Raw genomic sequence first — 27,894 nt, forward strand, 5'->3', positions numbered from 1 at the left:
TACTGGTAGGGAAAATTAAATGGAAACCAACATGGGAGGGAAGGAAAAACACCAAAAGAAAATAGAAACACAGAACTATATAAGATGATGTACTAAGATACTTAGCATATATTAAATATTTACAATTAAATAATTTTCACTGTGGTTAATACGTGTGTTTCATTTAGTTATATAAGATTAAACTCTTAGACGATGAGAATATCAGAGGCTTGTATCAGAATAGAATTAGGGATTGGTTGAGTAAAATCGAGGAAAGTAGGACAGTGGAAGAAGAATGGTCAAACATCAAATATATATTAGGAAATGTTGCAAGAGAGAGTTTGGGAACATAACGAACATAGATAAGACACAGAGGTCTTAGATAATGGGACGAAGAGATCAAAGAGATAATTGAAGAAAAAAAAGATAGCATATAAACAATGGCTAAATTTAAAGACAGATTAATACTTCATTGAATATAAAAGGAAACGAACGATAACAAAAAAGAATGTAGAAAAATAGTATGGAAACATGAAAAGTTTATAGGAAAATTACACCCTCTGTCCAAAAAGGAACCGAACGTTTCGGAAATAGAAGAAATTCTTGGCGCCACCTGTTGTATATTTCTGTTGTCGATAGCAGAAACTTTCATTAGTGTTGTACCAACTGTTTATGAGATTTGGTTCAATGGAAGCCGAGTTATAGTGACAAGAGCGACAGTGTGTTTTGACGATCGGTAAATGAGTTTCAAACAGAGAGCTGAGATTGACTTTTGAGTTAAACTTGGTAAACGTTTTACTGAAACGCATCAAATGCTTCAAAAAGCATACGATGATGAATTCTTATCCCGTACTCGAGTTTACGAGTGGTTTAAGCAATTTCAAAGTGGTCATGAGACGCTTGAGGACGACAAAAAGCTGAGCCATCCAAACACTGGAGTGAGCGAAGTTCACATCCAAAAAGTGCTTGATTTCATCAAAATAAACCCGAATTCGTCCGTGAGATTGATTGAAAATGAATTGGAGATTCCAAAATCATCTGCGCACAACATTTCGACCTAGAGGTTGAGCCTTCGTAAATTGAATTATCGATTTGTTCACCACAAAGTGATCCACGACCAAAAAATTATCGATTTGAACATTCTAAGGATCTCATTAAAACTGCCCGTAAGGACTCAAACTTCCTTGAAACGATCGTTACTGGTGAGGAAACGTGGTATTTTGTGTATGAGCCCGAAACAAAGCGCCAGAGTGTTGAGTTGATACCAGCAGAAGAGGGGCATCCGAATAAAAAGTCGCTTTGAGAAGTCAGAAGTAAAGATAATGCTCATTTGTTTCTACGATTCCAAGGGAATTATCCACAAAGAATTCGTTCCGCCTGGACAAACGGTCAATGTTGAGTTTTATCTCGAAGTTTGGAAGCAATTGATAGCGAGAATTCTCAAAACGTTCGTCAAAACACACTGTCACCCTTGCCACTATAACTCAGCTTTTAATGAAACAACTGTCATAAAAAGTTGAAACAACACTAATACAGGTTGCCGCTTTCAACAACAAAAAGATACAACAAGTGGCGCAACTAGTTTCTTCTAATTTCGAAAAGTTCGATTTCGTTTTCGCCAGAGGTAGTAGAACGGGACTATACATTAAAAAGACCTAAAATATAGAATCCTCAAACAAATGAATAACGATTTAAAACAAAGAACAAAATTCGATATAATCAAATCAGAAACCTGACAGGAGTATTTCCAGAAGTTATGGCATTATAACTCCTTGATACAAGAATTCCCTTGAAACACAACATCAGTAATATAGATGAATTTAAATATGAAGAACTACAAAATACCCTCAAACAAAGCAGAACAAGCACGTCACCAGGGGGAGATCATATAAACACAGAACTTATTAAATTAGCAGGTAAATAATTTAATACCAGATTTCTAAAACTTATAAACCAAATATACAAAAAGGGAAAATCCCCAAAAAACTCCGGTAGAGCTCTACCGATTCCAATATAAAAAAAGGACATAAAACAGATTGCAATAAGTATCGTGGTACCAGCCTCCTCAATTCCAGTTATAAAATCCATGCAAAGATGTTAACAAACTAATTAATATCCTATATTAGTATAGATGTCGGCGCCCTTTCTGAATTAAGGTTTTTCCAAGGCGCCCTTGGGAAAACCTGGAAAACCGCTATTTCGCAAAGTATACTTTGCGAAATAGCGAATGATTTTTTTATTTAAAGGATTAGGTAAAAATAAATAAAACATGTATTTAATATTACACAAAAAAGGTAATTGAACAAATTCAACTAATCATCATTAGTGGGATAGATGAGCCTGTTGATCACCGCACATTTTCTCAAATCTTGAAATCAAACTGGACACAGCCGCCCTCATTTCTTTCTCCACATTGATTTTCGCGCGATACTTCATTTTTATCACAGCGACCGCCAAAAATCCAGCTTCGCACAAATAAGAAGTCGCAAATGGAATTAGAATTCTCTGAGCTTTTTCACTTAGAAGGGGATGTTCATCTTTTACTGCTATCCAAAATTAAGTTAATTCCATGCTGTTAAATTTTATTTTCAACGTATTGTCGCAAGACAACTCAATAAGTTTCTCTTTTCTGCAGCAGTAAATTCAGATGGAGCACTGGCATTAAATGGATCTTGAATCCATGCAAATTTATCGATATTATCATTTTGAAAATATTTCTCAAACTAGGTGGTAAGCTGTGATAAGTGTTCTTCAAAAATTGATTTGATACTTCGAGAGAAATCAACTCTATTGGAGGTCAAAAACTGTTTCAACAAGGGGAAAGTCTTTGCCTCCGTATTCATTCATTTTTCTTTTCCATAGTTTTAGTTTTTTTATAAAAGCTGAAATTTTCTCAATCGACTTTAAAAGGTGCATGTTGCATTCCTGCAGGAAGAGATTCAGAGCATTAATCTTTTCAAAAATATCACATAAGTATGCTAGTTTTTTCAAAAAATCCTCATTCACAAAACTTTCGGTATACTTGTGGTCGTCCTCTTTAAGGAAAATATAAATTTCCTGTTCGCAGTTCAAGACGAAGAACTGAAGACCAAACATTACCACGAGACAGTCATCGCAAAGTGCTGTAGTACAACAAAGTCGTGCTCGGATCCCATATCCTCACATAGTTTTTTGAAAAACCTTGCCTTCAACGGCAGAGTTTTTATAAATAAAGTTTGCTATATTCACTACATATTCTAAGACCTGGTTCAATGTAGGACTCAGATATTTTGACGCGAGTGTTTCCCTGTGAATAACGCAATGAGTCCACAGTGCATCAGGGGCTTTGCTTCAAATAAGTGCCTTCAATCTTCCATAACAGCCGAACATAGAACGAGCACCATCAGTACAGACACCAACACACTTTGTCCACTTCAAATTATTTTCGGATATAAAAGTATCAAGGATCTCGAACAAGTCTTGAGCCTTAGCACCAGCAGTGATATTTTAACAAAAGAGAGAAGGTCTTCTACAATGTTATTACCATCTATAACCCGTAAATAGCAAATCAAGTGAGCATCATTATTATTATCTGTGGCCTCATCCAGCTGCAACCCAAATTCCTTCCCTTTTATTTTTTTTTCAATGAATTGATCATTGAGGATCTCAGAGTCCTCCGCTATGTGCTGTATTCTGCGACTAATGGTGTTATTGGACAAAAGCACTTTTGAAAGTAGCTTCCCAGCAGACTCACCGATCATAATCTTCACCACATCTACAGCAGCCGGTAGACTGAGTTCTTCTGCGATGGTATGAGGCGCTTTATATCTTGCGATTCTATGCCACCTTGTAAGATGCTAGCAAATTATTGCTTAGTATTGCGCCTGCTTATACAAACTACCTTTTTGTTGATTTAACTCGTTTAACTTTCTGGTAAAGTAGTCACGAGATGTACTAACCATGCTGAGATGATTAGTTTCTAAATAGCTTTTCAACTTACTTGGTAGAATGCACTCTTGTGCCAAAACTGTCATACACAGTACTCACTGCGGCCTCCCTTCACCATTGACTTCTGTCGCTGTAAAACCCAAGTCCAAATAACTGTCTTCATATTTTCGAAATTTACAATTCTTCTCACTATTGCCACTATTTGACGGTGTGCCCTCTTTGTTTTCTCTCTCACAACGCTTATTACTGTTTAGTAAAAACCGATCCATTTTTAAAAATACATACGAGAAGAAATACTTCAAAAACGTCACGTGACTAAATCACAACAATATTCAGTTGATACGAGCTCCGAAAACTAATTCAACACTAAGACCGCGTGAAACCGACAGCTATTTATATACGAACACAAAGTACCGAAAAAGTTTGAGAAACTACTAAAACAATCGAAACTTAATTATTGTAAAGCGCCATCTAGTAACATTTGTGGAGGCTTCTGCAAACAGTTATTACTGAGTTAGTGGTTTGCATCAGGTCTCTAGATGACCCGTCCTATCACATTGAATTCAAAATGGATATAAAATTATGAAAATTGTGTAATCGCTGCGTCACTGTGAGGAAGCCGCGACGCACACTTTGGGAACCACTTGTCCCCTATAGAATCACAGCTGGGAGAAGAACAGAACGGATTCCTAAGGGAAGATCATGTATAGACTCTGGGCTTTTATTTTAAAATAATTATAGAAAAATATAGAGAATACAACATTGAAACACTCATAACTTTTATTGATTATACAAAAGCATTTGATAAACTTTTGAGAAATATACTATGGGAAACTTTAAAGGAATATCACATTCCAAACCAACTATACAATGCTCTATTGAACATATACCACAATAATGAAATGGCAATAAAGAAAAATGATACCATATCTACTTGGAAACCAATAAATAGAGGAGTCCATCAAGGCTGTCCTTTATCATCCATATTATATAATATATAGATGGACAATATCAAAAAATGGAGAGAAATAAATACATGTGGTTTCCAAATTAATCGACATAGAAAAATAGACACGCTACCTCTTTGCAGATGATCAGATCATCTTTGGAAAGACTGAAGACGAACTGCAGAAATCAATCTATGATTTAAATAATATTATAGAACAATATGGCCTGGAAATATCAACGGGGAAAACTAAAGTCACAGCTCTTCATGGAGATAACCCTGCCAGAATTAAAATATTAATAAATAATAAAGTAATTGAGAAAGTTGATAATTTCAAATACCTGGGCTGTAAACTATCTCACATAAATGAAATAGACATTGAGTTTAAGATGGCAAACTATAAAAATCATTGGATTTATTACCAGAACCTTTAAATCTAATTACGTACAGAAACACACGACTCAGAGTCTACAAAACAACAGCCAAAGCTACACTATTATATGGAAGTAAGATATGGACCTTTGGAGAAAGAGATATACAGAGAATTCAAGCAGCAGAAATGAACTTCCTTAGAAAAACAGAAACACTAACCCTATTATATAATAAAAAGAAATAGACATAATTAAAAATCTTAAAATTAATTCCATAACAGACTCAGTGATTAATTATAGGAAAAACTGGCTAGACCATATATCAAGAACGCAGAGAGAAAGATTACCAAAAAAGATCTTAATATATAAGACTAGAGGAACAAGAAATAGTGGATGACCAAGAAGAATATGAACTCAGTCCGTAACAGGCCACTTGGCCTAGAACCTGGATAGGATGAAGAAGAAGACAAAGAATATATATATATATATATATATATATATATATATATATATATATATATATATATATATATATATATATATATATATAGGTTGGTGAGCAGAAACGTTCTCTGCCTGACCACAGATGGCAAGACTATCGGCTAGATTTTTTCTAAGTTGGTACCTACAATCATAAGCATCCATGTGAAATTGCAAGTCATTCTATCAAGTAGTTTCTTTTATACAGCTGTCTGAAGCAAAATTGTTGTCTGTATCCTTTGAAATGGATAAAATTGAGTATCAGGCAGTTATAAAATTCTTTGTAAAAGAAGGTTTAACGCCAAAAGAAATTCATTCGAAGTTCATAAAAGTTTATGGGCACTCATCTCTTTAGTTTTCGACAATAAAGAAATCGGCTGCGGAAAATATCAAAAGACTGACTGATTTTGCTGACGATATTCTGTTGCACTCAAAAGCGTCTATGGTGTGTAAGTGAATCACATCAAGAACTTTACAGTGCTCCTACAAAAAATCTTGTATCATTATAACAGTATAATTTCTGACATGTATCCGAAAGAATATAACATGATGATGTTTTCAAGATAGTTTATAGGATATTCCGTTTCATCTTCAACACGTTACGATAACAGGAGTGATAATGACAAAGGAACACATCTTAAATATTTATAATGACTACTTACTTGTTAATTTACACCAAAAAATACCTTTATACAAAAATATAATATATAGAAATACTCATTATTGTCCAACCAGAAATAATATAAATCAATAATGAAGAAATTAAAGAAGTAGATCATTACATATACTTAGGACAACAGATATAAATGGAACAAAATATCATGGACGAAATTAAAAGGCGCACGATGCTTGGGTGGAAAGCATTTGGAAAGTTACATTCAATATTCAAAAGCCAACTACCATTATACCAACTACCAAAGTTTTTAACCGGTGTATTCCTCCTATACTGACATATGGCTGTGAAACATGGAAACCGAATACAAAGGAAATTCAAAAATTAAGAACAACACAATTTAGTATGGAAAGAAGTATGCTCTGTATCACGAGATTGGAATCACAAAAGGAATACATGGGTAAGATAGTAAACCGACGTCTCTGACATCATAGGAAGAGTGAAACATCTGAAGTGGCTGGGCATATTGCTCGAAGACAAGATCAGTATTGGACAAGAGAAGTATAGGATTGGATACTACGAAAGGAAAAACGACCACGACGCCGACCTAAATCACGGTGGATTGATGATATCATAAGATTTGCAAAAGTGACATGGAAAAGGAGAGCCATGGACAGAGTTTTGCAGTAATCTTGGAAAGGCCTTCATCCAGCAGTAGATCGACAATGGCTGATGACGATGATGAGGACTCATTATTGTGGCTTTTATATTTAAAATGATAAGCATTAATTGCAATCATACTCATACATAAATCTCTCTCTCTCTCTCTCTCTCTCTCTCTCACACACACACACACACACACTGACTGACTGCACTAATATGTTCAATGTTTATATAAAATAAAAACCTTTCGGGTGGAAGTCGTATAAAAAACAAAGAACACGAAAGGTCTTAAAAAGGAAGAAGAGGAAGTAATATTCGAAAAATAAAGGATGGGCCTTTCAAAAATTGAGACAAACCCCGGTGAGAGAGTTAATTTTAAAATATCACGGATGAAAAATATTTAGACGTTCAAATAAGAATTCAAAGTTCTGTATGCAGTAGCGTGCCAATAGCACAAAAGAGAGTATCAACACACAATGCATTAATAACTGGATTACATTTTCTCCTTAATTTGAAGACTTACGTACAGTTTCAAAAATTTTGTGTGATCCCACATGCCACTTTAATTTAAAACAACAAAGAAAAAATTAGGTATAAAAAGATATTGTATTCAGGATACATACCAATTAAGAGGAAGAAATGTAGTACAAACTAAGAAATTCTTATCACTGAAGTCGCAGACAAAACTGTAGAAAATAGAATAGAAGACATGGAAATCACAACTTTCACAACAAAGAGGTCAAGGGACAAAGAAAGGGAAGATACAAAGAAATCAAAATCGGTGCTCTTCTCTGAAAACATCCCACGACATGAAGAAGAACAGAAAATTTACCCAGCTTCATCAGAAGTTTTTGAAGAAGAAAAGAGTAGCTCTGCCAAGCACAACGTTAAAGGTGGAGCAATCGTCATTACATCCTTTAATGGATCTTTAGGAGAACCCGTGTTCCAGGTCTCCAGCTGGGCTAACTCCTCTGTGAATAGCATATACTTTGAATGGGGGGACCCTTAACCTAAAGGACCTAAGAAAAGCCACTCCTGAACAATTTAAGGAATTTTCCTATATCGACTCAAACCTGAGTGAACAAGACATATTAGCAGTACATAGCACGTTATATCGTAAATTAAAGCTTATAATATTATATATATGATCTATTATTTAGACTATATCACAAATCTAATGAAAATATATGACTTTTTTCACCATTTTAAGATATTCGATTTATATTGAATCTTCAATTTTGTAAAGTCTGACATAATAATTTTTAACTCTGTACAAAGCTAAAGTTACCTCGATGTTGCTTGTCGTACTGCATCCAACTATCTGTGCTAGTCCATCCTGCACATAGCGTTTTCTTTTCACCAAATGCACACTGAAGATCTAGAACTGAAAAAAAAGATTACCGAAAAGAATTATTGTTTATAACAGTTAATTAGATCTTTCTTTAGAAGGTATGTAATATAATCAATTATCATAGTAATGTAATATAAATGAAAGGTAACTTTTTTATGATAATTTCGTACAGAAAGTGGTGTAGAGTTTTGATAAATTTAGAACACATTACTTCTTGAATAAAATAAGGATGTTATAATTCGGAATTCTGTTCTAGAAACAAAAGGTTAGTTTAGATTTCCAAAAATGAAGTCACAAAGCTTATTCCAGGTACAAGGCTCAGGTAACCCGTGCATTGACCATGGAACAGATTCAGACTGGTCATAGCCGGTGTTCAATTTCGTCTTATTATTCTATTTTCGTTGTTCCATTGTTCTATTGTTCTGTTGTTCTTTCCTCAAGTGTTCTATTGGTTGATCATCGTGACTTTGCACAAGCAGTCACGTTTCTTTTAATTTCTTTCTCCTGAAACGATCTCTCAAATGTTGTCTGTCTATCAACATTCATTCTTCCAGGCACAGTTAAATGGTGAAATAACAATTCAGGCATACGGAAATCTTATATCCGGGATGATGCATTCAAGTATGAGATTTTCTTCAGGAGTCAGCTACACTTATAGTCATCGATCCAACTGAGAGAAGAGAAAAAAAAAAACAAAAACAGGAATTTTTCCCATCTTATCATCGACTTTCAGTGCTCGATGAACCGGAGGTAATGTTTATTTTATCAATGTATGTGATGTTCTGACTTATGTGCAACGGTCCTTCTGTTGAATACGATAGTACGTCCCATTAGGTAGGTCTACCTATTAATTCTCCCCTTCCGTGTTCTCTGAAGTTTCGATACGTAATATAATGCTTATATTAATTGCGAGGTTACCATACCGTCATTACGAGACTATCTTTCGGTTTCTTGTTATTAGCTTTCTGGGGTTTCCTGTCCATTACTCGGTTCAAGTGGAACCTTCACATTTTTATTATGAATGTGACATTGCAACTCTGGACAGGGAATAAGCAGATTACTTCAATTTTCAGTGAATAGAACAGGTCTCAAACAATATGTATGACTTCATTTCTTCTTACATCAGATATTTTCTGTTTTTGAAAATTAATTCCTTTATAATTACGCAAAGTCTGCAATGTAAGACGTACACAAAATTTCAATGTCGAACAGCGCAAGTCGGACGTTAAAATTCCTCAGGTATGTTATGAGTATTTTTCATACATTTACAAAGATTATTTTGTTTTCCTGAATTCAAAAATCATGAAATATCTTGAAAAGTTTTAATAAGATTAATTTTGCTGTTAATTTTCTTCTTCACAGTTTTAATTACAAAACATTTATCACTCTTGAATTTTATTTTGAATAACGTGCTTATTAGATGTCTCCATTCATAAAGAAGATAACATTTAATTTAAACTTAAGGAGATTCGATTGGAAGCACAGAGCTCGAAGATTTCAAAAATTTTCATTTAGAACTGCGGTCGGCAACCTTTTCAGACTCGCGGGCCACATTCAACTTCTATTTTTAATAATCAGGCCGCAAGTGTTTAATTAAGCGAAAACGGTGAGGGAAAAAATACTCCTTTTATCAGTGTTTATTATATCAATCTTAAAAAACACAGAAATATTTAAAGTACGAGATATGAAACAAGAATGAAAATGAAACTCAATCTAAAATGATTATTATCTATAATGATTATTATGATGGCTCACAAGGTTGATAGGCCAAGCTGCACAACGATAGCACGAAGTATAGGTATAAAATTATTTAAAATTTTTTATTCATATTATAAAATTATTATTTAAATAATTCAACATATGAGCCGCATGCCATGTAAGCATGGTCAACTTTTCATGGCCCGTCAAAAATGCAATTTTGGGCTGCATGCAGTCGGCTGATCTCCGACCCTTGATTTAGAACTCTCAGATTTATCATGTATGGTTCCTGAAAAAAGATGGAGAAGGCTGTTTTGTAAGAAGGAAATCTTTCATTTAATAAGTATTAGAATTGAAATCGGTTTTGTTTTTCTTCAGAGTCAACTGAATTAAGAGGATTCTAACATTTATTTGAATCATATATGATTTCGGAAACATTCTAGAAAAAGAGTTTTCCAGAGATTATCTATAGATTTACGTAATAAATCTTCACATTTTGACAGTTTCTTTAAAAAGACATTCTAAAAACATACTTTTAAGTTCTGTGAATGTGCAATGACAATGCAATTTGTATTTCATTGCATCCAAATTTAAAATTTCTTGAAGATATTTCCTACCATATTTTGTAAAGGTCAGAATCATCCATATTTAACTATTTTTTTTCCTTCTTAAATCAAAATAGTCCTATAGGAAAAGAAGAAGTCTAACATTCAAATTATCTGACTTATATGTTGGCTGAAAAATTCTCTTTTCAGATGAATGTTTCTCCTTAAATTGCAAAATTTCACAAGTAATCATATAGCATATTGTATATTATCCGATTATTCGTAGCATTCTTGAAGTTCATGTTCAGAAGACAGATCGATTGTAGATCTGTGGAACACTGAGGATTAAATCTGTATAACACAAATATAAGCTCTTTCTTTAAGATGGAATGTACGGATGAGCGATAATAAGATAGTTAGAGTAATATGATATTAGTCATTAGGTCTTTCATAAGAATGGTTAGAGAGTATTTGCTAAATAAATGTATTGTGTCTTCAAAATACCACTATATAATTGTTTATAGAAAGAAGTATTTTTTGCGCTTACAACTTAGATACTTAAGTAAATACTGCGTCAAAAATTTTAGGTCTGCAGACGGACAGCAAAGTCACCAAAGAAACAAACAGTGTTATACACAAAGCATTTCGCTTTGTGCCTTTTAATCTTTGATGAACATTCGGGAAAATTTCAGATGAAATCTTTGTTCTTCATTCAGTTGTGTGTATTGCAATTCATTGGAGCAAATCAATAATAAAAACAAGGAATTATTCTGTATCAGATTTGGTCTTGATTAATGATAAATCTTGCTTACTCGGATCACGAACAGGATCACACTAGTAATAATCATTATAACACACCGTGAATTTATCGCAAACAGCATCGTTAATCTACGTCACATATTCTTCGCTGACAGTTATCTTATATACAGTAAACTTCTTAACGTCAATAATAAGTGATTTTCTCACTATCCATTGAAGTGTACTAAAATTATATAAACCAGATATAGAAGGAGAAACTAATAAATTATGCTAAATGAATCGATGTCTTCTCAATGCGGTATATACACGGGACATAACCTCATTTAGATTGTAGTCTGGATACTTTATGTGTGTGAGTGGAGATCTTCAGGTTCCTTCACCCCCATGCAAGTCACCCCTACTCCCAATCACGACAACAGTGCAAATATTCCAATCAATGCGGTTAAAATCCTACAAAAACACCACGAATCTCTTAAAATATCAAAATTGCTCCAAAAATTGCAAAAACGCAAAAAATCACACACACACACACACACACACACACGCACGCACGCACGCACGCGCGCACACACACACACACACACACACACACACACACACACACACACACACACACACACACACACACACACACACACACACACACACACACACACACACACACACACACACACACACACACACACACACACACACACACACACACACACACAGAGAGACGAGTGGGCTCGGACGCGAACGGAGGTGCCTGAAATCGTCTTGCTTTTACTATGATTTGTGCGGTATCGAACAGAATAATTGGGATGCATCTGGTATCGAATGATAGCTTGTACAGTGATCTATCTAATAGTGAGTAATTTACTGTATAGTTCACAGTTCTAAGCGCGTATGAATTAATTTTATTCTATCTTTATGGACTGAATACTGCTGTTCTGATTGTATCTATCGTTCAGTTACCCTCAAAACAACGACCCGTGCATAATAAGTTTAGCTGCTATCCTCTCAACTGCTACCACTGGAAACATAATTCAATGGAAGTGTCTTTTCCAGGAACAAGTAACTAGGAAAAATATATTTTTCTTAAACTTTGTACATTGGAAAAGTTAGCAGTTCAATAGGAGGATATAATACTACAACTCGAGTAATATTGAAATGGCAGCATGGGAAGAATTAGAATTCGAAAAAGCCCTAGATTTGCTGTGTAATGTAGCCAAAGTAAACGACAATTTAAAGAACGATTTTAAAAAGGACATGCTAACCGTGGTGAGTGAATTAAAAATGGTTTTCAATAAAATGAAAAATGATACTAAAGTATCAATAGAACCACAGACTGCTACCAACAACCAGGAACAGGCTAACCTAGCTCAGTCTACTCAACTATACTCGCATGCCGTTGAACACAACGCTAAAAACAAAGATTAATCTGAAAACAACCCATGCTGTAAACTAATAGTGAAACGGATATCTCAATTAAACAGCGAGGGAACTAAAAATATCATCAAAGAAAAAATCGACCCAAGGAAAATCAAAGTCGGAATGACAAAAATGAAAAATATTGATAACGCAGGAGTCTTAATTGAATCGAAAGAAAAGACCGACATAGATTTGCTACATAACAAAATCACGAAGGAATGTAAAGACACATTAGTAACAAATCCCAGTAGAAAATATCTTCCAAGACTAATTATATATGACATTCCCAGTGAAGTCGATACCAACAATGCAATTGACCGAATCCGCATGCAGAACGAATAAGTCTTTATCGGCGACACAATGATGACACAGAAATGTATCATGACAAATAAAAAAACGAACAAAATAAACTTGGTTATAAAAGTCGATCCAACGGTGAGGACCAAACTACCGAAAACCGGTGTCAAAATCGTATGGAGAATTTGCCATTGCGCAGACTATAAGCGTTCTGAGATGCTTTAACTGCAATAAATTTCACCATCATACATGAGACTGCACGGGAAAAACCACCTGCCCATTCTGCTCTAAAGAACATAAGTTCAGCGAGTGCCCACGAAATAAGTCCGAGATGAATTGCATAAATTGCCAAAATCAAAACAAGTACGCCAAAACCAGAAATGATTGCAAAGACATGGCATTAAGCAAAGACTGCCCGACATATATCTACTACAAACAGTTCAAAATCCAAAACATAGATTATGGAAAGGAATAATAAAACTTTTAGAAACAGCACTACTTTCCAGGCATGCCTTCAAATAAATCTACAACGCTCTCTCAATGCTGTCTATAACTTAACAGGACTCATAAATAGAAAAAAAACATAGGACTGGCATTAACACAAGAACCCTACAATATCAACAACAAAATATGCAGCTTTCCAAGTAATTAAAAAATATTTTCCAAAGGATTAGAAAGAAAGAGAGCGGCAATACTCGTAGTAAACCCTGAAGTCGAGGAAATATTAATTACCCAGCACAGTAACGAGGACTCGGTACTTATTGAAATTACGTTCAGAGGAATTAAAACTTTTGCTGCGATTATGTATCTCGATTATCACACAGACATAAAACACGACTTAGAAAAAACGAGCAACATCGCGGAGTTTACCACCAACCACGGCCTAATACTTCGAATAGATAGCAACGCCCATTAGGTATTATGGTTTAATGAAAACACAAACAATAGAGGGAAAAATGTGGAAGAGTTGATAGCATAAAATTCCCTACACATACTAAACGACGACTGTAACACTCCATCATTCGAAAATAGCAGAGGAAGTGGCTTCATCCATCTAATAATGAAAAACAACGCTATTTTACTCCTCGTTTCTGAATGGAAATACGAAGAAGAGGAAAGCTGTTCTGACCATAGCATAATAAGTTTCATCATCAGTAACAAAAATTTAAACGGAATAGATAACAAAAATTACCGCATTAACCTCAAATACTTCACCAATAAAGCCAACGTAGAGAAATGTATAAAAGCATTAAAAAGATAATTTTCACGCTTAATCTTAGAACATCACTTTAATGCGAACAGTGAAAAACAGCTCAGCTTAGACAAGAACCTAGCCATCTGGGCATCAGCACAAACCGATATAGACTTCCTTGCAGAAGCACTTTCATCAGGATTGAAAACATCTAGCGATAAAACACTCAGAACAACCAAGAAGCTAAACATAGACGGAAAAAAATCAGTACCGTGGTGGAACGACGAACTAACAGTCCTAAGAAAACGTGTTAACGCACTCAGACGACAATACCAAAGAATATACAATAACCAAGATTTAAGAGAGAGCAGAAGACAGAACTATAAAGCCAAATACAGTTATCAGTCCTAAATTACAAACGCGAAAACAGAATCATGGAAAAAATTTTGTACCGTTTCAGCCGTATCGAATCCTTGGAATTGCATAAATTAGCAGCAAGCAAGAGCAAGACAACACCTATACTATCAACTATCAAGAAAACAGACGGCACCTACAATAGCAACTTACAGAAACTGCAGGTATTATGATAGAGAAGGTTATTCCTGATGAAGATGAATCAACAGATGAAGAAATCCACAAAACTTACAGACAAAGAATGGAAACAGATATAGACTTTCCTGACGACGACTCATTTGCAACTAATGAAATTGAGTCAATATTAAGATCAATGGAACCAAGAAAAACTCCTGGAGAAGATGGAATAAGCAGCGACATACTCTTAACAGCGTTTCTCGAATTCCCCAAATACATAACAACAGTTTACAACAAATGCCTAAAAAGAGGACGATTTCCTTCAATACGGAAACACTCAAAAATATACCTGTAATCAAACCAGTAAAAGAAACATCCAACGAAAATTAACATACACAGACCAATAGCCTCATAAACGTCGCTTGCAAGGAACTAGAAAAACTTCTAATAAACCGAATAATGCACCACATCTACTCAAGAAACTTATTAAGCAGCAATCAATATGCACTGAGAGCTCAGTTCAGCACAGTAGACGCAATTATAGAGGTGAAAGAATTCGCAGAACACAGTCTACAGAAAAAAAAAAAGATATACTACTGATTTCACTCGATACACAAGGAGCCTTCGATGCTGTGTAGCGGCCAGCCATAATCAATCAGTTAATAGATTTAAAATTCCCTAAAAACGTATTCTACCTTACAAAAAATTATTTTTCAGACAGAAGAGCAACTGTGACACTAAAAACCACAACTTTAATGAAAAACATCAAACGAGCCTGTCCACAAGGTTCCTGCTGTGGGCTAGGTTTCTAGAGCATCCCGTACGACTCGCTTTTAAGACTTCCTTTCACTACAGAAACAAAAGCCATGGCCTTCGCCGATGATAATGATTCGGAGACGTGAGGGCTTACAGTTAGAAGTAACGACCAACGAAGAACTCTTTAAAATTGCAGAGTGGGCACGCGAGAAGAAACTGACCTTCAACAGCACCAAGTCTAAAGTGCTCCACATCTTACGAAAAAAATCAAAACTACCTGTAACAGTCTTCCTAAACAGAGAAGTTCTCGAGGTAGCCAGTGAGCTAAAATACCTAGGAGTAACAATAGACGAAAAACTCACATTCAGTAAGCATATCTCATGTGGAGCCAAAAAAACCTTACAAGTAGTAAACCTCCTAGCTAGGTCGGCACGGATTGAGGGGGGGAGGGGGAGATTAGGCCAACGAGCGCTGAAAACGATATATACCGGTGCTATACTACCACTGATATCCTATGCTGCAACTACCTGGAAACATACACTAAAATCAAAGATAAACCGACAAAACCTAAACAGAGGTCATCACCTTATAGCCACACGCATACTTAAAGGATACAGGACAATATCTTTCGAGGCACCTTGCGTTATTGCAGCTCTAACACCGATCTGCCTGAAAATACAAGAATTATCTCGTATATATGAATTCACTTCCGGAAGATATATCGAAAGTTACAACATCGATTCAAATAGCTACGAAAGTCCGCTTCCCTACAGTACGTGGCCGGAACCAGCATAGAAAACAAATATTAAGGAGAAGAAAAGCTCTGAAAGTGACGAATTCCAAATATACACTGACGGAAGCAAAACCGAAAGGAACGTCGGTAGTTCGTTCACTGCATACAACAGACAGTCTATTATACAAGAACGCTGCTCTAGACTGCATCCTCTCTGTTCCAACACCCAAACAGAACAACTTGCTCTAGTTCAGTCACTTATGTATCTCCAGGAATTAGAACTCAACGCCTCTCAGCAAAAGACAGCAACAATTTACAGTGATAGCAGAAGCAAGATAGCAGAAGACGGCAAAAAAAAAAAAACAGAACAACCATATTGGATTAATAGAACAGACAAGAAATCTGGTTCGGAATCTCCCTTTAGAGGGGTAGAAAATCAAGTTCTGCTGGGTGAAAGCGCATACTGGAATAGCAAGAAACGAGAGAGCGGATCAGTTGGCTAAAGAAGCAGCCGGAAACGAACGGCTAGAAACAAGTTATCAGAAATCTGCTAAAAAAAAACGCGTAGAAGAGAAAAACCTAGACATGTGGGAAGAAGAATGGAAAACATCAAAAAACAGATCAACAACAAAATAATTCTTTCCTAACATCAGAAGCAGACTCCGACTGAAAAACACTCAATTTCTTCAGGTTTAACCACGCAACTAACGGGATACGGAAAACTAAGACATTATCTACACAGATTCCATATCCTGGAATCACCATCATGCATCTGCAGCCACCTTCAACAGACTGTTGACCACATACTTTACGACTGTTAGCTATTGGACTCCATCCGGATGCCCCTAATACAACACATCATCACTTCTGAAGACGTGGCCAGTGTCAAAGCAGAGACTTATCGAAAGGTATTACATAGAATTAGTTAAATTTGCTAATAAAATCAACTTGCAATCCTTGTGATATATATATATATAAATGTAGATATGAAAATTGATACAAAAATATAAATATAAATGTAAATTACTTGTAAGATACATGAAATATAAGCATTATAATGCAATGGAGCATGTAGGAATAAATTACCTCCTGTATTGTTACTATTGGGAGGAAAACGCAAAACACACACACACACACGCACGCACACACACACACACACAAGCATCTCTCAGAATTTCATGCAATAGAAAACGTTGACATTCAATTTAATCATTCCACAGTGAACTTAGTCTCCTAATAAACCTCGTCCTGCTATAGATGTAAGTGATTGAAAATTCGAAGAAGTGATCACTTTTGTTATTTCGTAGGGATCCGATCGGGTCTGGCATTGTGGCCTTCATACCAAACTATCGTCTTATGGTATTCCTCTTCCCTTTGTGAATGTCAGCTTTCTCTCCAATCATTCATTGCGATTATCGTGGGTGGATTCTTTTAATCAGAGGTTTCAGTTAATGCTGGTGTGCCCCGGGTGATGTCAGATGCAATCATCATAACCTACAGCTATATCACCTTCTTTTACAAATGTCCTTAAATGCCATTCTCCTTGCTTTCTTCTAGTTAGGGAAGGAAAACTCGATGATTTTTAATGCCATCAAAATGCGATCCTGTCTACATTTCAGAAGAACCGTAATATATATATATATATATATATATATATATAACGCTGAAGCTTAAATAAACTAAACCACTGAAGCTTAAATAAACTAAGAACATCATACAGAGAGTCTCTATACATAATTAACATTAAAACGTTGTGTGATTGTTTTTAAAGCTGTTCTTTCGTTATTGGTATTGTTGGGAAAGTACGTGCTAGTAGCATCTCGTGAACGCCAGTACATGATTACAGCTGAATGACTATCTGGGAGGTTGTAGATCAAGTTATTATTTAGATCAACAGCATTGAAGATGATTCCCTAGATTCTACGATTTTTCTCTCTAGTTCATCATTGCAACAGAAGATGTTAGTAGATTTTTCCCAACAGACTTTGTGACTTTGGCTTTCATCATTAGGATTAGAGGAGAAACGGATATGACTTGATAATGCACTGGCTCGCTGTCTCTTGTAAGTAATGTCTCTCATGTGTTTTTCCATACGCAATTCTAATTCCCTGCCTTTTCTTGATGTCAAACTGACACGCTCCTCTGGAAAACTCAAAATATTGATTTATGGAGAGCCAACGCAAACCAACAGATATCTGCATAGTCATTACCATAATTTTCCTCCTCATAAGCTTGGAATAGTTTCCCCCTTGGGACATAGAACCCGTTCTCTTATGAATGACCCAAATGAACTTCTTACAGAAATTAACTATCTCAAAACTACTTTCAAAGTTAATGGATATTCCAAGAGAATCATTGCAAAATTCCTTCTTAATCCTCCTAGATATCACTCAGAAGAAACAAATAGATTCAAAGGAAATATTTCTATTCCTTATATAAGTAGTTTCACATAATTCAGCAAAGGTTCTAAGAAAATACAATATCAGAACCTTGTTCACTCCACGTCCAAAACTCTTTCTTAATAAGCCTCCCAAAACCTTGTCATCATCATCATCTAAAATACCCTGGTGTATATAAAATATTGTGTGACTGTGATATTCCTTACTTTGGGCAGACAGACAAATCTGTCGAATTGCGTATGGAAGAACACATGAGGGACATTACTTACAAGAGACAGCGAGCCAGTGCCCCCCCCCCACCCCCCCCCCCCCCCACCCCCCCCCCCCCCCACCCCCCCCCCCCCCCACCCCCCCCCCCCCCCACCCCCCCCCCCCCCCACCCCCCCCCCCCCCCACCCCCCCCCCCCCCCACCCCCCCCCCCCCCCACCCCCCCCCCCCCCCACCCCCCCCCCCCCCCACCCCCCCCCCCCCCCACCCCCCCCCCCCCCCACCCCCCCCCCCCCCCACCCCCCCCCCCCCCCACCCCCCCCCCCCCCCACCCCCCCCCCCCCCCACCCCCCCCCCCCCCCACCCCCCCCCCCCCCCACCCCCCCCCCCCCCCACCCCCCCCCCCCCCCACCCCCCCCCCCCCCCACCCCCCCCCCCCCCCACCCCCCCCCCCCCCCACCCCCCCCCCCCCCCACCCCCCCCCCCCCCCACCCCCCCCCCCCCCCACCCCCCCCCCCCCCCACCCCCCCCCCCCCCCACCCCCCCCCCCCCCCACCCCCCCCCCCCCCCACCCCCCCCCCAACCTATACCACTGGTTTGCTCACAGTCAGATGAAAAAATAAACTTTTTCTGCGTACTAGATGGGTGGAAGGTATTATTCAAACCAATGACTTTCCAGCCAAATTGAATAGTCGACACCAATAAGGTAGGGAAACTCCATAGTAACCAATATTTTTAAGTTATATTATTTGATTACATTAGTGGTAGAAACATGCAGTTCTGTTCTTCTCATCTATGAATATTTGGATCTAATAAAGCTCTCTCTCTCTCTCTCTCTCTCTCTTCGAGCACATACTCGTACAATGCTTTGAAACAAGTCAACAGACATTCCCATAAGATAGGTGTATCTTGATATGTAACGAGTTGCGTGTTTGTAGCCGGTATAAATCGGAAGAATATGATACTCCCAAGACTAGGCAACTGTGTCTACACGAAACCGTTGCAAGAAAAGAACTGTTGGTGTTTAAAACAGATGTTGTGATAGGATATTATATTATAGGACGAACTGGTGTACAAATTGTAGAAGAATTGGTACATTCAAGTCAACAATCCAAGATTCCATACTGAGATGAAAGCTCAGGGATTCAACTGCAAGAGCTATCCGCAGCGAACGATAAACCACACTCACCGACCCTAACCGGACAGAACAACGAGGGCGATGATACACTATCTGATCAAAATTATCTGTATACCTACTCGAAAGTGTAATGAGACATTCCCTGTGGCACACTTTCAGTATTAATGTGGACATTAATACGGGGTGGATCCACTCTTTGATTTCTGACAGATCTAACTCTGACGGAGAGACTTTCTACCAGGTGTCAGAATGTCTCTGAAGGAATGGCAGCCCATTCTTCCTGAAGAGCTGTAACCAGTGCAGTTCGTCATGTGGATCGTTAGAGGATATGGAGTAAAATTGACGTTGTAAGTCATTCCAAAGCTGTTCTGTGAGATTCAGGTAAGGACTTTTTTCCGCCCAGTCCATTCCTGTAACGTTATTGTGCAAACATCATTCCCTCACAGACCTTGCTTTATGGCAGGTAGCATTGTCATGCTTATATGGACAATAGTCATCATTGAATTGCTCTTCTAATGTGGATGATATGTAACGGGTCAAAACGTTCTTGCGCTCCTCCGCATTTAGATTTTTATGCAGTGTTTCGAGGTCTAAGTCCATTCCACGAAAAACACTCCAACAGTGTAATGCCACCCCTCCAAATTTACCTGTTGGCATTACACACACACACACACACGCTAACAGGAATCGTTCCCAGGCATTCGCCACACCTAGACCCTCCCATCGGAATGCCACATTGCAAAGCGTGATTCATCACTCCAAATCACACGTTTCCAGTTGTCAACTCTTCAGTTGCGTTACTCTTAACGCTACTGCAGGCGGCTGTTAGCGTTCACAGAAGAAATGTTAGGTTTATCGGCAGCTACTTGACCATGGAACCCCATTCCTCTTAACTCTCGACGCACAGTCATGGTAGTGGTTGGACAGTTAGTAGCACTGCGGAACTCTCGGGTGATTGTTTCACAAGATGTCTGGCGGTTTCCATGAACCACCTTCTTCAATGCTCGACGGTCCCTGTCTGTCATTACACAAGGCCTACGTTTCCACTTCAAATTCGCGTCATCAACTGTTGATTTGGGCAACCTGAGGAGGGTTGAAATATCTCTGACAGATTCAGATTTCTTACTGATGTGGCAACCAATAACTAGTCTATGTTTGAAGTCATCACTACCCATGACCTACCCATTCTGTTTTCACTTCTTATCACTGAACAAAACAACACACAGCTCCGTGCCTACTTTTATACTGGTATGCCAGTGTCTTAGTAACATCTAGACATCAGTTTACAAATTACAGAGGATGTCGTGGTACATATGATCTGATAGTCTATAAAGAAACCGCCATTTGTCGGCTTAAAAGTTGAATACGGAGTTCATGGAATCGACTGGAACTCGAATTCACAAAACCACATTAAGAATCGAGGTTCACAACATGATTTCCCATGGCAGAACTGCAATATGTGAGCCCCACATTATCTGGAACAACGTACACCGTCGTCTTCAGTAGTGCAATGACTATGCACAGTGGGACGTGGAAGCATGGAAGCTGTGTTTTTGAACGAAAAATCATGCTATTCCTTCCGTCTACCGAACAGTTGCACTGGTGGGGTTATGGAGAATGCTTGGTGAGCAACTCTTAAAAGAATAAACACAAACTATGAAATTCTTAGGTGGCATGGTCCTGTTTGTTCTGGGTTACATTCGGACCTCTGTTTGCCCACCATGAACATTGAACTCTGAGGAACATTTTGGATAATGCAATGGTTCTTAAATTGTGGCGATTCTACAGAACTGAGTATTGTCTCTTTCAGCACGACAATGCAATTTCACCAAAGGATGCTGCTATAACTGCGTGTAGATGTGAGCTTAACGACGATTGCCTAGCCTCTACAGAGCCCAGATCTTAACTCTATTGGACATCTGTGGGGTAAAGTGATGCGTTCGAATAGATCAAGAAATGTTCGGTCCATAACAGTGCAAGATCTCATTACATGCCTACAGGAAGAATGGTCCAAAATTCTCATTGATGACTATCGTATGCTTGTAAAATTACCACCCGTAATATTGCTGCAATCATCGCAGAGAAACTGCTGAGAATGGGGGAAATATTGATAAACACCAAGAACTAAATGATATTAAAGCAACTGATATAACCACAAGAAAGAACATATCTTAAAATTCTTCAACCACTATGTTTCAGCTAATTGTAATAATTTGTTTCGCTTTCCTTTTATGATATAAGAAGAAATAAAATAAATTAATTTTTATTCTAGATGTTTCCCCTCGTATGTTCTAGGTCTTATTAAGGTGGGTACCACGTCAATTTTTGCTTCACAGTATGGTATACCTTGCCTTCACTTTCAAGAGTGTAATTCTTGATATGTTCGTTACTCTATATATCATTCGATTCCTAACTGAGCGAAATTTTATTGTTTTATATTTAAAAAATAAGGCTCCTTCAAAATGCAACTGGGGAAAATTAACATACCTACGCAAAGCGGATAATGATAGGTTACGTATTCGAATCCTGGGAGACAAGTGCAGTTCATCAATTCTGGATACCATTGGTGCACAGAACATTTCCCTCCATCTCCACATTGATTACGTTCTTCCCATGAACAGCTAGTCCTAGCTAAAAGTCATCACAAAAAAAAAAAATACAATATCAATCTATTCGAATTTAAACAATAGTTACCCTTGAGCAGAAAGGAATGCTAATTTGAAACTGCATGTCATTTTAAAATATCTTCCTTCATTTTAAAATCAGAGTATTTAAATTAGAAATATGTCATTTCGCAAAATCTTATTACGCTACTGAATGTAGAAAACGAAAGGTTCTCTGCATTCAGTAAGAGTAAAGTAAGAAAAAACTAAAGTAAGAACTAAGAGAAAACAATTATTAACAGGGTAAGTTAGGACTAAAGCAACTTGTGGTATGTTGTTACGTGTTAACCAATTTCATTTGTCTGCTTTAGTGAAACAAATCGAGGTTTTCCACAGAATAAAACAGGCGCACACGGGAGGAAAAACTCATGCACCTATAACACTGGTTCGCTCACAGTCAGATCAAAAAATCATTATAAAACTTTTTCTGCGAACTAGATGGGCGGAAGGTATTATTCATACCAATGACTTTCCAGCCAAATGGAATTGTCGACATCAATAAAGTAGGGAATTATTGGTAGAAACATGCTGTTCTGTTCTGCTCAACTATGAATATTTGGATCTAGTAAATCTCTCTCTCTCTCTCTCTCTCTCTCTCTCTCTCTCTCTCTCTCTCTCTCTCTCTCTCTTTTCATCGAGCGCATACTTGTGCGCTGCTTGGAAACAATTCAACAGACATTCCCATAAGATAGGTGTATCTTGATATGTACGAGTCACGTGTTTGTAGCCGGTATAAATCGGAAGAATATGATACTCCCAAGACTAGGCAACTGTGTCTACACGAAACCGTTGCTAGAAGAGAACTGTTGGTGTTTAAAACAGATGTTGTGATAGGATATTATATTATAGGACGAACTGGTCTACAAATTGCAGAACAATTGGTCCATTCAAGGTCAACAATCCAAGATTACATACTGAGATGAAAGCTCAGGGAGACAACTGCAAGAGCTATCCGCAGCGAACGATAAACCACACTCACCGACCCTGACTAGACAGAACAACGAGGGGGATGATACACTATCTGATCAAAATTATTTGTATACCTACTCGAAAGTGTAATGAGACATTCCCTGTGGCACACTTTCAGTATTAATGTGGATATAAATACGAGGTGGGTCAACTCTTTGATTTTATGACAGATCTAACTCTGACGTATAGACTTTCTACCAGGTGTCAGAATGTCTCTGTAGGAATGGCAGCCCATTCTTCCTGAAGAGCTGTAACCAGTGCAGTTCGTGATGTGGATCGTTGGAGATTTGGAGTGAAATTGACGTTGTAAGTCATTCCAAAGCTGTTCTGTGAGATTCAGGTAAGGACTTTTTGCCGCCCAGTCCATTCCTGTCACGTTATTGTCCAAACATCATTCCCTCACAGACCTTGCTTTATGGCAGGTAGCATTGTCATGCTGATACGGAAAATAGTCATCATTGAATTGCTCTCTTACTGTCGACGATATGCAACGGGTCAAAACGTACTTGCGCTCTACCGCATTTAGATTGCTGTGCAGAGTTACGAGAAGGCTAAGTCCATTCCACGAAAAACACCCCAACAGTGTAATGCCATCCCTGCAAATTTACCTGTTGGCAGTACACACACACACACACACACACACACACACACACACACACACACACACACACACACACACACACACACACACGCTAACAGGAATCGTTCTCCAGGCAATCGCCACAACTAGACCCTCCCATCGGAATGCCACATTGTAAATCGTGATTCATCAATCCAAACCACACGTTTCCTGTTGTCCACTCTTCATTTGCGTCACTCTTAACGCTGCTGTAGGCGGATGTTAGGCGTTCACAGAAGAAATGTTACGTTTATCGGCAGCTACTTGACCATGGAACCCCATTCCTCTTAACTCTCGACGCACAGTCATGGTAGTGGTTGGACAGTTAGTAGCACTGCGGAACTCTCGGGTGATTGTTTCACAAGATGTCTGGCGGTTTCCATGAACCACCTTCTTCAATGCTCGACGGTCCCTGTATGTCATTACACAAGGCCTACGTTTCCACTTCAAATTCGCGTCATCAACTGTTGATTTGGGCAACCTGAGGAGGGTTGAAATATCTCTGACAGATTCAGATTTCTTACTGATGTGGCAACCAATAACTAGTCTATGTTTGAAGTCATCACTACCCATGACCTACCCATTCTGTTTTCACTTCTTATCACTGAACAAAACAACACACAGCTCCGTGCCTACTTTTATACTGGTATGCCAGTGTCTTAGTAACATCTAGACATCAGTTTACAAATTACAGAGGATGTCGTGGTACATATGATCTGATAGTCTATAAAGAAACCGCCATTTGTCGGCTTAAAAGTTGAATACAGATTTCATGGAATCGACTGGAACTCGAAATCACAAAAACACATTAAGAATCGAGGTTCACAACATGAGTTCCCATAGCAGAACTGCAATATGTGAGCCCCACATTATCTGGAACAACGTACACCGTCGTCTTCAGTAGTGCAATGACTGTGCACAGTGGGACGTAGAAGCTTGGAAGCTGTGTTTTGGAATGAAAAATCCTGCTATTCCCTCTACCGAACAGTTGCACTGGTGTGGTTATGGAGGATGCTTGGTGAGCAACTCATACAAGAATGAACACTAACTATGAAATTCTTAGGTGGCATGGTCCTGTTTGTTCTGGGTTACATTCGGACCTCTGTTTGCCCACCATGAACATTGAACTCTGAGGAACATTTTGGATAATGCAATGGTTCTTAAATTGTGGCGATTCTACAGAACTGACTATTGTCTCTTTCAGCAGGACAATGCAATTTTACCAAAGGATGCTGCTATAACTGCGTGTAGATGTGAGCTTAACGACGATTGCCTAGCCTCTACAGAGCCCAGATCTTAACTCTATTGGACATCTGTGGGGTAAAGTGATGCGTTCGAAGAGATCAAGGGATGTTCGGTCCATAACAGTCCAGGATCTCATTACATGCCTACAGGAAGAATGGTCCAAAATTCTCATTGATGACTATCGTATGCTTGTAAAATTACCACCCGTAATATTGCTGCAATCATCGCAGAGAAACTTCTGAGAATGGGGGAAATATTGATAAAAACCAAGAACTAAATGATATTAAAGCAACTGATATAACCACAAGAAAGAACATATCTTAAAATTCTTCAACCACTATGTTTCAGCTAATTGCAATAATTTGTTTTTCTTTCCTTTTATGATATAAGAAAGAAATAAAATAAATTAATTTTTATTCTAGATGTTTCCCCTCGTATGTTCTAGGTCTTATTAAGGTGGGTACCACGTCAATTTTTGCTTCACAGTATGGTATACCTTGCCTTCACTTTCAAGAGTGTAATTCTTGATATGTTCGTTACTCTATATATCATTCGATTCCTAACTGAGTGAAATTTTATTGTTTTATATTTAAAAAATATGGCTACTTTGAACTGCAATAGCAGGAAAATTCACCTACCTACGCAAAGCGGATAATGATGAGGTACATGTTCGAATCCTGAAAGGCAGGTGCAGTTCATTCGATCTGGTTGCCATTGGTGCACAGAACATTCGCCGCCATCTCCGCATTCATTTTGTTCTTGCCATGAACAGTCCGTTCTAGCTAGAATTCATCATAAAAATTAACAGAAAATATACTATCAGTCTATTTCAAATTTGAATGATATTTTCTTTTGTAGCAGCACCGAATGTTATTTTAAGTTACTCGTCATTTCTAAATATTTCACTTAATTTTCAAATCAGTGTGTTAAAGTTAGCATTACGTCATTTCACAAAATCTTATGTAAGATTAATACAGAGAAGGAAAGAGTAAGAGAAAACTAAAGTATGGATATCGCAAGTTAGTGTCAAAACAACTTAAGGCATGCCATCACATGTATTAACCACATTCGTCTTACTGCCAGTTAGTCTGCTTGAGGAATAAAAATCCAAGTTTTCCATAGGAAAAGCCAGAAGATATCGGAGGGAAAACTCAGTCACCTATTAGACTAGTTAACTCATAGTCAGACGAAAACCTCTTATAAATCGTTTTCACATACTGTATGGGCGTGGGGGATTAAAATCTCATCTCGTTTCTTTCCAGATAAACTGTATAGACAATACCAATAAGGTAGGATAGTTGTGTAGGAAACGGTAGTTTTAAGTGATATTGGTTTTTTATCTTCCTTCATTTTAAAATCACAGAAATTAAATTAGAAATAAGTCATTTCGCAAAATCTTATTAGGCTACTGAAAGTAGAGAAGGAAAGGTTCTCTGCATTCAGTAAGAGTAAAGTATGAAGAAACTAAAGTATGAACTAAGAGAAAACAATTATTAACAGGCCAGGTTAGGACTAAACCAACTTGTGGTATGTTGTTATGTGTTAACGAATTCCGTCTTACGGCTCGTTTGTCTGCTTTAGGGATAAAAATCGACGTTTTCCACAGGATAGAAAAAGAGCACATGGCAGGAAAAACTCCTCCATCTATAACACTGGTTTCCTCATAGTCAAATGAAAAAATCATTCTAAAACGTTTTCTGCGTACTAGATGGGCGGAAGGTATTTTTCAAACCACAGACTTTCCAGCCAAATTGAATAGTCGACACCAATAAGGTAGGAAAACTCCAAAGTAACCAGTATTTTTAAGTTATATTATTTGATTATATTAGTGGTAGAAACATGCAGTTCTGTTCTGCTCAACTATGAATATTTGGATCTAATAAAGCTCTCTCTCTCTCTCTCTCTCTCTCTCTCTCTCTCTCTCTCTCTCTCTCTCTCTCTTCGAGCACATACTCGTACAATGCTTTGAAACAAGTCAACAGACATTCCCATAAGATAGGTGTATCTTGATATGTAACGAGTTGCGTGTTTGTAGCCGGTATAAATCGGAAGAATATGATACTCCCAAGACTAGGCAACTGTGTCTACACGAAACCGTTGCAAGAAAAGAACTGTTGGTGTTTAAAACAGATGTTGTGATAGGATATTATATTATAGGACGAACTGGTGTACAAATTCTTGAAGAATTGGTACATTCAAGTCAACAATCCAAGATTCCATACTGAGATGAAAGCTCAGGGATTCAACTGCAAGAGCTATCCGCAGCGAACGATAAACCACACTCACCGACCCTGACCGGACAGAACAACGAGATGATACACCATCTGATCAAAATTATCTGTATACCTACTCGAAAGTGTAATGAGACATTCCCCGTGGCACACATTCAGTATTAATAT

General features: G+C 37.7%; 1 protein-coding gene across 1 annotated transcript in view; it reads right to left on the reverse strand.

The window, feature by feature from the left end:
- LOC150110347 (uncharacterized) overlaps positions 1 to 27,894 on the reverse strand; it is a 227,789-nt gene that overhangs the window by 143,633 nt on the left and 56,262 nt on the right. Inside the window, exons 5-7 of the mRNA XM_090396216.1 lie at positions 26,134 to 26,277; positions 22,487 to 22,630; positions 8,268 to 8,363 (exon numbers count right to left, since the gene is read on the reverse strand). Of these exons, the coding sequence (XP_090252342.1) occupies positions 8,268 to 8,363; positions 22,487 to 22,630; positions 26,134 to 26,277 (384 nt within the window). The remainder of the gene's footprint in view (positions 1 to 8,267; positions 8,364 to 22,486; positions 22,631 to 26,133; positions 26,278 to 27,894) is intronic.

The sequence above is a fragment of the Typopeltis vanoorti genome, chromosome 1, assembly GCF_054136105.1.
Source record: "Typopeltis vanoorti isolate ZY-2024b chromosome 1, IOZ_Tvanoo_1.0, whole genome shotgun sequence".
Classification (NCBI taxonomy): domain Eukaryota; kingdom Metazoa; phylum Arthropoda; class Arachnida; order Uropygi; family Thelyphonidae; genus Typopeltis; species Typopeltis vanoorti.